Raw genomic sequence first — 12895 nt, 5'->3', positions numbered from 1 at the left:
ACCCCACCCCTCCAGAATCGTACCTGTAACCCCTGGCTGGAGGCAGCCACTGACGCCGAGAAGAAGCCTCTTTCCTTCTGGGGCTGCTGCGGCCGCTGCCCCATAGGAGTTTCTCGTGGAGAGTTGGCAGAGAGCGCCATGCAGGACCTGGCTCCTGGTGGAGAACCTATCATTTTTTTTCTCTTTTTTTGAGGAAAGATGGGTGAAGTAGGGCAGAACAGGCCTACTTGTTCCCGGAAACTCTCTCCAGTCTCCTACAGCTCTGGCTGTGTCACCTCCCTGTTCGGAAATAACAACTCTTTGGGTTCAAGATCAGGTGAACTCAACCCTTTGTGACTGCCCCGACCACCTTGTCAGCTTCGCCTCACTCTGCTCGAGGCCTCCACTTCCGCCAGAGCTGTTCCCATTCCTGGAACCCTCACTTCCACCTGCTCATTTTCAAGTATCAGAAGTCCTCCCCGCTTTTCAAGGCCAATACAGATGCCATCCCTTCTGTAAGGTCTTCTTGGATCATCCACCCCAAAATGACTTTCTGCAGCATTGTGTTCTGAATGGCATTGGAACTGGCTAGCATTCAGGTTATGCCTCTCCTTGGAAGGTCTCCCCCTCTGCCCGGGAGCTCCTGATGGTAGGGGACAGTGGCTTTGACTCTGTTCCCACACTGAGCACATAGTCCTGTGTGTGCTTGCAGAATTGAATTTGTGGGTTTCCTGGCCTCCCCCCAGGATACCGCTACGTGATTCTGGATATCCCCCTGCTGTTTGAGACCAAGAAACTGCTCAAGTACATGAAGCACACAGTGGTGGTATACTGGTGAGTGTGTGGCACGGCCTGGCCTGACCGAGGCTGGAAAGGAGGACCCCTGGGGTAAGGCGTGTACCTGCAAAATGGCCCCTGCGTTTTGCCCTTTCCCCACAGGGTGGCCAGGAGGCCCAGAGGTTTTGGGGAGCAGGGCCCAGAGCCTATAGAAACTGACCTCTGTGCCTGACCCAGATGTTCCTGGGAGTAGGTGTGGGGGAGTGATGGCCCCCAGGTCTCTCTAGTGCTTGGGAAGGGCTCCCCCTGCTGGCTATTGGAGGCACTTCAGCCCAGATGCCGGGCCCTGCCCTGGGCGACCATGTTCTTATTCATTGGTTCCCTTTTCCCTCCTGCAGCACTTCTCAACTTTCCAAACATTTATTACTTCCCTCAGTTTACCTCTCAACATAAGGTAGTCAGGACAGGAGTTGATATTTCTGAGTTATAGAAAACTCAAGGCGGGGAGTTACAGAATTTGTCCAGGGTCACCCATCGGCAAAATCTATGAACAGAAAGTTGCGGAGAGGGAGCTGTCAGAACCCAGCTAAGGAAGGAGCTTTGTTCATGTCCCCCAGGACATGAAGCAAACCAGAATCCAGGTTTGGCAAACAGAGGAGGATCAAACTGTCAGAGAAAATGAGTCATGGTCCCAGCGGAGTGAGAGTGCAGATGAGGCTTCAGGGTGTCTCTGCCTTCCAGAAACTTCCTGGATGCCATGTATAAGTACAACAGACACAGAGGTGGGCACTTGGCCCTGCAGGTACTTAGGGCACAGGGTGGCTCTCAAGAGACTAATGGCGAGGGAGTCTCCTAGCACACGGGAGGCGGGGCCTGGAGTGCTCGGTGCCCTAGGCAGCACCCTGCCCTCTGCCCCAGCGCCCCGCTGTGGGTTGGCATTTAAAGGCAGCCTGAGTCTGCTGAGCCTGGTGCAGGGACTCAGGCATCCTCTTTGCTCCCCCACTGGCCCGTGTCTCCCCCTGTAATCCTGCAGCCTCTCTGGGTTCTTTGTTCTCTGTTTGTGAAAGACTATCAACTGAGGCCAAGCCAACTCCAGGAGGACAGAATTCTCTTTGCCTTGGAATTTTAATACAATTGAAACTTTGTACCAAGGGATTCAAAAAAAAAGTCTTATTAGTAGGTGAGTAAACAAGACGGGCTGGTTGCGTCTGCAGTCACCAGGTGACTCCACGCTTTCCCTGCCACCTTCCTCTTCCTATGCTTTCCTTTTGCTAAGAGCAGAGATAGCTGTGGCTCCTGGCAGATAATTGCGGCTTTGTAGATTCTGCCTGCTCCCCAGGAGATCCTCCAGCCCCACTCACCAGCCAGAGCAGCCTTTCCCAGGGTCTCGGGTGCCATACATGCCCCACTTTCACCACATGTGGTTGTATGGCTCTTGAGAGATGCCCAAGAGATGAATGAGTGATTATTTGCTTTTCATAAAAGGGATCCACGCTTTACAAAAATAAGGACCCCCTTGTGGACTCCTTTAACTGGCAAACTACCCCTGGTGCATTTGAAATAATATGGGGGTTTACCAAAGTGTGATTATACCAAAATGTGATTATTCACTTTTTCGAGGAGCTTGCCAATTGTGGGATAAATGTTTGGGCAAAAGTTCCCTTACCACAAACAACGTCAGTCTTTAAACCATCTGGGACTATCCCTGAGCTCCAGGAAGGGCTGTCAGAGAGTTCTGCCTTCACATCCCAGGAGGCCCCCAGTCTCGGCCTCACCGTCTGAAGGGTGTGCGCTCACTGGTGGCCCCAAGCCATCTCCATTCTGTCACCCGGACTTTCCCAGCCACAGACCTGCAGTGTCCCTGACTAGGGTTGGATATAGTCCTTGTTCTCAGCCAGGCAGGGATTGGCCCCATGACCTTGACAGTATGCTGTTCCCCTAACAAAGGAAATCAGAAGTCCTACCTACTTTCCAAGGCTAGTGCAAATGCCGTCCTTCTACAAGGTCTTCCCTGATCAGTCAGCCAGAAATGACTTCCTGCCACGTTCAGTTCTGAATGGCGTTGGGATTGGCTAGTGTTCAGTTATGTCTGTCCTTGGAAAGTCTGTCTTCACATCCCAGGAGGCCCTTGGGTCTAGGCCACAAGTAGGAGGGGACTAAACTGTAGTCATCACATCCTCCCATCTTGTAACTGGGAAAATTCAGGCCTAGTGGCAAAGCAGAGGGACCCCAGATGGCAGAAAACAGCTGCTGCAGCCCTTTCCCACCTTGTTCCTATTGAGGGGCTTAGGCAGTCATAGAGATGACCCCGTTCCAGAGGGCAGCTGGGCAGTTCCTGTGTAGCCAAAAGCAGGACAGGGAGTTTGCCCAGGAAGGCCCCAGGTGGTAATATCAGAGTGCGCGAGAGAGGCATTCTTTGTATTTCCTGTGGAGTTGGGAGGCTGGGTGTTGCTTGGCTTACTGTGCAGTGGTCAGTCCTGTCCCAAGGACCGAGGGGATCCAGTTCTCAAGTCCTCGCTCCTCTTAGAAGCACCTTGGGCTCTGCGCATCTCGCTTCATCAGTGGCATCAAGCCCAGTGGCCACCGTCTCAGCACAGTCCTTTTGCTCTGAATGTGCAGGACTAGGTGTGGGGAGACAAGGAGAGGGCTCTTTGTGGTGGACCGGGAAGCTGTTTTTGATGCCGCAGGCCCAGGCCCCCAGGGGAACTGCAGGAAGTGTTTAGCTTGCAGACACAGGCCTTTCAGTAAAGCTCATCCATCCAGGGATGCAGGATGTAGCTGATTCCAGGTGATCAAACCCTCCCATCTTAAAACTGGGGAGTCTCAGGCCTGGTGGCAAAGCGGAGAGACCCCAGGTGGCAGAAAACAGCAGCTGCCCCCTTTCCCCTCCCCATTTATACTAAGGGGCTCAGGTAGCCCATAGTGCTACTAGGGTGCTCACAAAGAGTGGGGTGTGGTGGGGGGAGCCCATGAGCTTCCAGGGCTGCCCACCCCTGTAACGCGCCGCTGGGAGGGAGGCTGGGACCTGCGATGTCTGAGCAGCCCTTCTGCCCGGTTCCTAGTGACCGAGACACGCAGCTGGCCCGGCTGATGCAGCGGAACAACCTGAACCGCGACGACGCAGAGGCCCGGATCAAGGCCCAGCTGCCCCTGAAGGACAAGGCCCGCATGGCCCGCCACGTTCTAGACAACTCAGGCGAGTGGAGCGTCACCAAACGCCAGGTGGTCCTCCTGCACGCCGAGCTGGAGCGCTCCCTGGAGTACCTGCCACTGCGGCTCGGGGTCCTCACGGGGCTGGCCGGCATCGCCAGTCTCCTCTACCTGCTCACCCACTACCTCCTGTCTTCCCCCTAGCGGACCCTGCAAGGCAGGAATTCCTGGGTCTCCGTGTCCTCAGAGGCTGAAACCAGGTAATGAATGTATCCGGTTTCCTCCCAACCCCTCAACACACACACTCTGGATCTGGGCTGGAGCCCTGGACTGGGCTGACCCTTCCTTGGAGCACATCCTGTCCAAGGCAGAGAAACAGCCCTCTGTCAGCAGATGCTCCTTCCCACCTCCCCCAGCACCCCTCCCTCTGGAACAGTGTCCATCACGGGGTGTGGAAGCAACAATGGTAGACTCTTGTAACTTTCTTGTGGGCAGGGGTGAGGAGCACTGTCAGTGGCCGTCACCAGTGTTTAAAGCTGGGAGGGTCCCTGGGCTTGAACCCTCTCCTAGCACGTGCCCCGTCACGGCCAAAACCCCCTGCATGGACCATGGGAAATCAGTTTGGACCAAGGACTGCCTTCAAGCAGGATTCCCCTGTAGATTGAAGCCCTTGGCCAGGAGGCAGTGACAATTCCCTCGTGGGTGATGCTGTAGCGGGGCAGAGGCCAGGCCCCTTCTGGGATGACCCACTGTCCCACCATGGCATTTCCCTAGCACTCCCTGCACCCTGCTCCCCGCCTCCTCCTACCACTCTACCTCCCTGAGCTCTTGCTAGTCTGCATGCAGTGCACCAGGCTGTTTCTGGCCTCTTTGCCTTCACCTCCCCAATCTGGAAAACGTTTTTTTTTTCCCTACAACTGGCTACCTTCCAGCTCAGGCACCATCTGAAGCCCCAGGCTGGGTTACCCAGCCTGGGATACCAGGCTCTGGGATACCCCCCGCCCCGCATTTTACCTGAATCCACAGTATAATAGCCAAAAACTGGTTAGTCTCTCCTACTAGACTGTAAGCCCTTTGAGGGCAGGAACTGTGTCTTATTCATCTCTGTTCCTGGTGCAGAGCCTGACTCGCCATTGGTGCTGAATAGTGTGTGGATCTGAAATGCCCTGTGCTGCCATTGTTCCCCCAGCATCACCGACTGACCGAGGTTCCCAGACTTGGCTGATACCATTGGGGTTAAACTTGGCCTCCTCCCACACTAAGACCTGTGCTCCTCACTTCCCTGGCCCCAGAAGGTACAGTTGCCTTCTGACTTCTGGGGCCCCAGGAGGATTCCAGCCAGGTCCAGACATACCTGTGTGAGAGGTGGGTGGAGGTGCTGGGGCAGCTTCACCCACGTACTCCATCTTCCTTCCCCAACCCAATTAGACCAATGTAGACATCAGCTTCCCCTTGCCAGAGCTGGCAGACCTGCTGATGTGTTGATCCTGCGGCCAGCAGCCTATTAAGACCAGAAATGAGTGTGACAAATGCGACTTCTGTGGTGGCCATACTTAGTGCCCCCTTTCCCAGAGCTGCTCATACTTCAGAGACCAGCTCATTAACTCACTGCAAACCCGCGAGGGGCAAAGGCTGGTAAGGTGGTGGCAGGCTGTGGGGTGAGGGCCAGGGCAGGATGAGAATGGCAGAGGGCAGCCGCTTCCCCGGTTTGAGACCTGGCAAGAGCGGGTAAGGGAGGAAAGATATGGACTCCTTGCAGTGCCCCGTTACCCTAGTCATTGAGAAGATGGCTCCTCGTGAAGGCGTGACATGCCGGACGCTGCTAGATGTATGACACCCGGAGGTAACATGGCATTGATTATTCTGATTCCAGGCCCAGAGGGATGATCTGATTCGGGTCAGAGCCAGGCTTCAGAACTCTGCCCGCTGTGTCCCTGGGCCTGCCTGGAAGGGACAGACTTGGCATCGCTCTGGTCCACTGGGCTTTGTCTCCTACTTACATGACCTCTTGACTTCATGATGCTTATGTCAGAGAACAGCGAAAACCCTTTGCAAACTATAAAGTTCCAGAGTGATTTTCCTCCCTGACCTAGTCTACTGAGTTTAATGCCAGAATGTCAGAGGATGGCCAGCCTGTTAAGGTGTGGAGAAAATGCCATCCCGTCCTCCCCTTGGCCCTGGTCCTGCTACAGCTCCCACTCACCTCCTCTTGCCTCCCTCCCCACGGCCTCCCTTTCCCAGGCTTGGTGGCCCAAGATGGTCTTACAAGAATCCTACTTCCCCTGGGGCGTCGCTTCATGTCTAGGTCGCTCGGGAGCCCCTTGGATACAGCAGGAGTCAGGTCCCCGGGAGCCCCGGCCCCGCGCCCGGGCGGGCGATCTTCCCTCCGGCCGGCAGGTGGCAGCATCCGCCTGGGTTGGGGTCGGGCCTCGGCGGCAGGCGCTCGCCGAGCGGTTACTAACTTTCTCCCGGTGGCGTTCCCGCCTCTCCTACGGTGCCGCGGCGGCGTCAGATCCCCCCGCCAGCGGCGGAGGCGCGGGCGCTCGGCCCCGGCACGGGAGCTAGTTAACAAGCCGTGCGGCTCGCTGTGTCCTCTTTGCTGGAGCTGCGGGCACCCCGCGACCCTGGCGCCGCGGGGCGGACGGATGTGTCCCCATTCCACCCCGTGCGAGGGCGACCGGCACGCTCCCCAGGCCTCCCACCCTCCAGCCGCGCGCTCGGGCCTTGCCCTCCGTTCACCCACTTTGGGCCTCACCGCCCCGGCGCGGAGCAGTAAAGACGCCAGCGAGGGCTGCAGGCGCTCCGGCCTCCCGGCGGCGGGGGGATGAAGGGGACAGGCGGGCCCCTAAAACTATCCCCATCCCTAGGCCCAGGCTGGCCATAGGGTACTTAGCAGAGCCTTACAGATTCCAAAGCACATCCCGCAGCTTTCTCCTTGAAGTCCCCCAACACTGAGAAGGAGTGCAGGAGGCTCAGAGGTTGAGCCATGGGGGCCCAAGTAACCAGTAGGCATAATCCCACGCTCTGGACTCCCAGTACAATGCCCCTCCCACTACCTGCACTGTCCCCATTAATGACGCCTCGGGTCTTTAGCTAGGAGTTATTGTCAACTCTTCTTCAGATGTTCAGTCTCTCTCTGTCCTTGGGAGGGTGAAGGGAGGGGCAGGGGAAGGTTTGGGACACTACATAACAGGCCACCATGGCTAGAAATTGGATGGGAGAGGGACAGCCAGGGCTGCTGTCACAAAAGGCACTCCAGGTCGGGAGGAACCAGTCGCAGGAGCAGGAGAGGGAGTAGGGTGGCACTGATGACTCGAGGCCACATGGGGTGGGCAGGGGAGACCCCAGAGATGGCAGATGAAAAGGAGCAAAGTGCAGGAGATGCTGAGACTCTGTGGGCTGCTCTCCTGCTCCTTCCCCGGGAAGGGGAGATGTGGCTGGTGGCTCCTCTGTCCCACCCGCAGAGCTGAGGCTGCACCCAGCTGGGGCCCAAAGAGCCTCCTCCCTTTGCTCCCCACCCTCCCCTCCCCATCGCTCAGATTCCAATACAATTTCCAGCTAACCAGCATGTCGATAGAACAAGTCGGGCAGCCGGATTGCTGGCCAATTACAGGAAATCATTCTTCTCCACAGCTCAGAGCCCAGGGGGAGGGAGGGAGGGAGGGAAGAAGGGAATGTGAGGGAGCAGGCACCCAGCTTGCAGGCTGGGAAGGGGCTCTGGCTCTGCGTGGGGCCTGATGCAGCTCCAGGGAGGGCCTGGGGTGGGAGAGCAGGGGTAGATGGGGAGGCTTCTGGTGGTGGTCCAGCAGGGGTTCTTCCTCATCCTCAAACATGGCCCAAGCCACAAAGAGAGAGAACGGGACTGAGGGCTGATGAGGAGGGCCCAGGAGGTGAGGCATCTGCTTGGAGTAGAAGGAGTTGGAAAGGTGGGATGGTGAGACCAATCTCCCTCAGAGCCCTGTGTTTGGGAATGGGGTTGGTACCCAGGCCTCCCTGGCCCAGAGGACCCTTGCAGGGCCATCTGAGTAGCTGGGGCCCACACGGGCAGGACCTTGCTTCCACACCCAACCGTGGACCAAGGGGATCCTGGGGTGGACAGGGAGAAGGGGCTTAAAGAGGAGGAGGGGAGGAAAGGGGCTGCAGCCTGCAGCTGCGTGGTCCAGCAGCAGCCTCACTTGGTGAAGGGGTGAGTCTGGTAGCATCCTTCCACCCCAGAAGGTGGGGCATAGATATGTGGGAGGGGACAAGGGTTTCCTCACTTACCTTCCCAGTCCCTCCGCCTTACTACCCAGCTCTGGCCCTTAAGAAACTCACTCAGATGAAAAGATCCCAATCCCCACCCCCTCACTTTCCATCCATCTGAATCTACCCCTACCTTCCATTCTGACCTGGATGCCTGTTTGTCACCCCCACCGCTATCCACATCCCTCATCATATCTTTACCAGAACTGCCTTAACTACTCCCAGGCTGCCCCACCCAGCAGACCCCGAGGTCCCCCTGCTTCCCAGCACCAATGATTAGCTCCCTTTACCAGTGCTGGAGTCTCTCCCCCAAAGTAGTGAAAGATCCTCGACAGACAGGAATTTCCACAGGGACTAACTGCACCCAGTGACTTCCCTGGTGACGCAGTGGTTAAGAATCCGCCTGCTAATGCAGGGGATATATATATATATATATATTTTTTTTTTTTTTTTTTTTTGCTGATTACACCTGTTTAATTAATTAACAATACAGCAATTTTAACAGGGTACTATGTTTATCTGGAACCCCGATATGAAGCAGCTGTGACCCAGTGAGCCCTTTCCCTGCTCCAGGCTGTAGCACCTCCCCAGGACCCCTCCCCAATTTCTCAGCATTTTGCCCTGTCTCCTTCAGACCCCCACCCTTGGTGGGGCTTGGGTTGGATTTACCCCTGGCGCTTTGGCCAACCCAAGGGTACACAGGTGGGCAGACACCAGAGAGGAGACAGACCTCTGCGCCCAGTGCCCCCAGGCAACCAGCGGCTCTCAGGAAAGAGGCTGAGTGAATGCTCTTGACTGGCAAGGCCGGCCTCAAAGTGGTGGGTGCATGGGGAGAGGGGGTCAGCGCCCTGGGGCCCCTCCTTCCCCGGGATCCCTGCCCGAACACACAGGCTTGGACGTCCGCAATGGGGCTGTCAGGGCTGGCCTTGTTTGTGTCCCCCGTTTGGCACAAAGCGGGCGGCCTCGGCTCTGCGAGGCTGAGACCTAGCCGCGGCTCCAGGCTGGTGGAGCCGCCTTCGCGGGCCCTCCCTCGGGCGCTGCCTCTCGCGGGCCCGCCGCCCGGTGCTCGGCGATCCGGAAGAGGGCGCCCGGCCCGCCCTCGTCCACGGTGCCCCGCGGCCAGTGCGCCGCTCTCCGCAGCCCGCAGGCTCCGCGCCATTGATCGGGCCGCGGGGACCAGGGCGCGCAGCGTCCCCACCCCCTCGCTTTTCGCTTTTAATTGAAGTTTGAGCAGAGTGCGAAGCGGGCAGAGGCAGAAACCAAATATTTAGTTGCTGCAAATTGGCACCTCCAGATCAATTACCCGACCCGTGTCAGGGCCTGCGCCGCCCCCCGCGCCCCGCGGAATCTCAATGCCGCGTTGCCCCAGCCCCGGCCGCCCCCGCCGCCCGCGCCGCCCGCCTCCATTCCGCCGCACGCTTTTCATCAGCGCCAGCCATACATCACCCGTGGCCGCGAGGGGAACAGATTTTCAATGGGAAAAGTTCCCTGGGAGGGTCCTCGTTGCTGACTCCCGCCGCGCCCTGTGCTGTCTGCCCCCCACCCGCCCGCCCCGGCCGTCACCCAGCCTGTCAGATGGGGACAGCCCGGGAGGAGCAGTGAGATAAAGAGGGAGCTCCAGAGCAAGGACTTGGGGTCACATGGACTTGACCCAACCCTAGTATCTCCACTTATCCTCTGGGTGACCTAGGAGAAGTTGCTTATGCTCCCTGAGCCTCGGTTTCCCCATCTGTAATTTGGGGCTCAACCTTCACGTTGCAGGGTTATGGGGTCAACACGGCAGAGGGCCCTGCCCTGCCCTGGGCTGGCACATCGTGGCTTTACTTCTCAGCCCTGCAAGGGGGGTAAAATAGCTTCCAGAATGAAGTGAGGGACACTGGGTTTGTAAGCACTTCAGCCAAGCTCCTGCAGAACAGCAAAGGGAAAGCAGGGGGCAGCCAGCCCCGCAGAGTCCCTGGCAGAAGCCAGGCAGGCGGGGGCACCTGGGTCAGGCTCCATCACGGAATGTTTTGACCTCCAGCCTAGGTACATCTGGGCACAACCAGAAGAAGAACTGCTTCTCCAGTACCAAGGATGGAGAGTTAGCTGGGCCTGGAGGTGAGCCATGACCTCAAGGCTGGACCGGGAAAGGAGGCTGGAGGGATCTGAAGGTCACCAATGGCTGAGTATCAGGAGGCTGCGCCCATGGCAGGGGCCCGGAGGTGAGCTCTGCGGAGGAATCAGGAATTGGGCTGTAGTTGAGGTTTGCCTTTTCCCTGCTGTATGACCCTGCGCAAGTTCTTTAACCTCCGTTTTCCAATGTGTAAAATGGGGCTGACACCCTCTCCCTCCCAGAGTATTTGTGAAGAATAAAGGAGATGATGTATTTATATGAGAGGGAAGGAAACTCGCTGACAGACATGGAGAGAATGGTGCTGAGTCCGTGTGAGTTCCCACACTCAGCACTGCATCCATTCCAAGAGCTTCGTTGGGGGAACTGGAGTCAAATGGTTTTGCATTTTTATTTATTTATTTATTTTATTTTATTTTTTAAAAATTATTAGCACCTTTAATTATTATTTATTTATTTATGTATGTATTTATTTTTGGCTGTGTTGGGTCTTCGTTTCTGTGCGAGGGCTTCCTCTAGTTGCGGCAAGCGGGGGCCACTCTTCATCGCGGTGCGCGGGCCTCTCACTGTCGTGGCCTCTCTTGTTGCGGAGCACAGGCTCCAGAAGCGCAGGCTCAGTAGTTGTGGCTCACGGGCCTAGTTGCTCCTCGGCATGTGGGATCTTCCCAGACCAGGGCTCGAACCCGTGTCCCCTGCATTAGCAGGCAGATTCTCAACCACTGCGCCACCAGGGAAGCCCGGTTTTGCATTTTTAAATGGCTGTCCCACCAAACGGAGCAACTCGCACTCTGGGTGGGAGGGGAGGTGTGGCGGGAGGCTGTTGTTGCCAGGCTTAGGGCTCTGAGAGCCCTTCCTTACCGCATCTCACCTTAAAGAATCAGAATCGCCAGACTGTCTGTCCTTCCTGCCTCCACCTCCCCCCAGCCAGAGACCTATGCCTCCACCTCGACTCCTCAGGGCAGGAGTCACCCATGCCTGGAGGAAAGTTTTCTCCCATCAAACTCAGGGTCCAGATGGAAGGCAAGGCTGAAGCCTTGGGAAGTAAACTCACTCCTCACCTTATTGAATTTCCCAGCTGTGAAATGGGACCATAAATTGTGAGCCACTAATCACAAGGTGCCTTTTGGACTGGTGGGTGACTTCTAGAAGTTACTGAATCCATTGCCCCACTGTCCACACACATCCTACCCATCCCTTTTGCACACCTGCCACAAGATTATCTCCGCTGGCAAGACAACCCCACCACCTCCTTGGGGATGGCAGCCGCCATTTGTCAAGTCAGGAAGTCCATCTGACAGTCTACCTTAAATGTCTCACTGCTTCCTTCAGGGAAAAGTTAAAGAATGAACAACAAAAGATAAATGCTTACAGATAGGCAATGCCACACTGTTTCTAAAAAATACCCCCAAAGAGGGTGTGGGGTGGGATTTACCTTCGGACACAGTGCTCTTTATACTGAACATCTTGGCGATAAATATAGCTGTGTAATTCTTTTTTCTCCTTGGCAGAGAGAAAGGCTGAGGCAGGGCAGCAAGGCAGAGGGACCTGAAAACATAAATCAATATGTGACTTTAATATATGTGCTCTCGGTGTCTGTGTGTGCTGGGGGATTATTAGTAACCTTGATTCCAGCTCAATGTCCATGTGAGGCTAGGAGACGCACGGCCCCCAGGGAGGAGAAGAGAAATTAGGAAGCCAAATTCTTCTCTTGATTGACACCTGGGTAAACATTATCCCTGGCAGAAGGGGAAGAAAAAAAATCAATGCTGGGTATTTTTATCACGTTCCAGGGACAGACGTGGGGGGGCGTAAATTAAAGAAACAGTTCCCCCAACAGAGCCTCATTGAATATGCTCATCTCCAAGGAGGTGGCAAAAGGGGTGGAACCCAGGTTGGGGGGCAAGAGGAAGATCGCGAGTGGGAGGGACAGTGGGTGCGTCCCAGGGAGCGTGGCCATTGCTTCTCATGCGCTGGAGCACTTATGTGAGTGGCAGCAGGTACAAAGGAGCCCACTGTTAATGACAGGGCAAACGCACCAGGTTTAATGGGGGAATCATAGGCCACAGAGTCTAATGTCAGACTCTGGCTTCAATGGAGGGCCAAGAGGCATTAGTCTTTTTATTTTTATTTTTTGGCTGCATTGGGTCTTCGTTGCTGCACGTGGGCTTTCTCTAGTTGCAGCGAGCGGGGGCTACTCTTTGTTGGGCTGCGCAGGCTTCTCATTGCAGAGCACGGGCTCCAGGCGCACGGGCTTCAGTAGTTGTGGCTTGAAGGCTCAGTAGTTGTGGCGCATGGGGCTTAGTTGCTCCGCGGCATGTGGGATCTTCCCAGACCAGGGATCAAACCCGTGTCCCCTGCATTGGCAGGAGGATTCTTAACCACTGCGCCACCAGGGAAGTCCCAAGGGGTATTAGTCTTAATGCAGTTGTCAGGGGGATGTTTCTAGCAGGAGCTTTCCAGAGCATGGGGAGGGGAGAGTGGTTTCGGTGGGGGCTGGGAGGAGTGAGTGGCCCAGGGAGGCGGGGCGGGGGGGGGGGTTGGTCAGCACCAATGTGGAGAGAGAGAGCCATCTCTCTGGATTGTCTTGGAAAAAGCCGGTCTCCGTTCTACAGTCAGGAAAACCTGGCCTCCACTCCT

The 12895-nt window shown here is 56.4% G+C and overlaps 1 protein-coding gene across 7 annotated transcripts in view; it reads left to right on the top strand.

Annotated features, from left to right (window-relative positions):
• Positions 1-10609, top strand: part of DCAKD (dephospho-CoA kinase domain containing) — a 30545-nt gene extending 19936 nt beyond the window's left edge. For 5 of the 7 annotated variants that reach the window (XM_082440995.1, XM_082440996.1, XM_082440993.1 and 2 more), the window contains 2 exons: positions 726-813; positions 3819-5994. In XM_082440995.1, coding sequence (XP_082297121.1) covers positions 726-813; positions 3819-4110 — 380 coding nt within the window. In that variant the 3' untranslated portion in view covers positions 4111-5994. Of the gene's footprint in view, positions 1-725; positions 814-3818; positions 5995-10168 lie in introns of those variants that run through there. The other 2 variants (XR_014257405.1, XR_014257406.1) reach the window with 2 other exon arrangements.
• The last annotated feature ends 2286 nt before the right edge of the window (positions 10610-12895 follow it).

Source organism: Balaenoptera physalus, assembly GCF_965194825.1.
Source record: "Balaenoptera physalus genome assembly, chromosome: 20".
NCBI lineage: Eukaryota > Metazoa > Chordata > Mammalia > Artiodactyla > Balaenopteridae > Balaenoptera > Balaenoptera physalus.
Note: the sequence above shows the minus strand (reverse complement) of the source record. Positions and strands in the feature narration are given on the sequence as shown.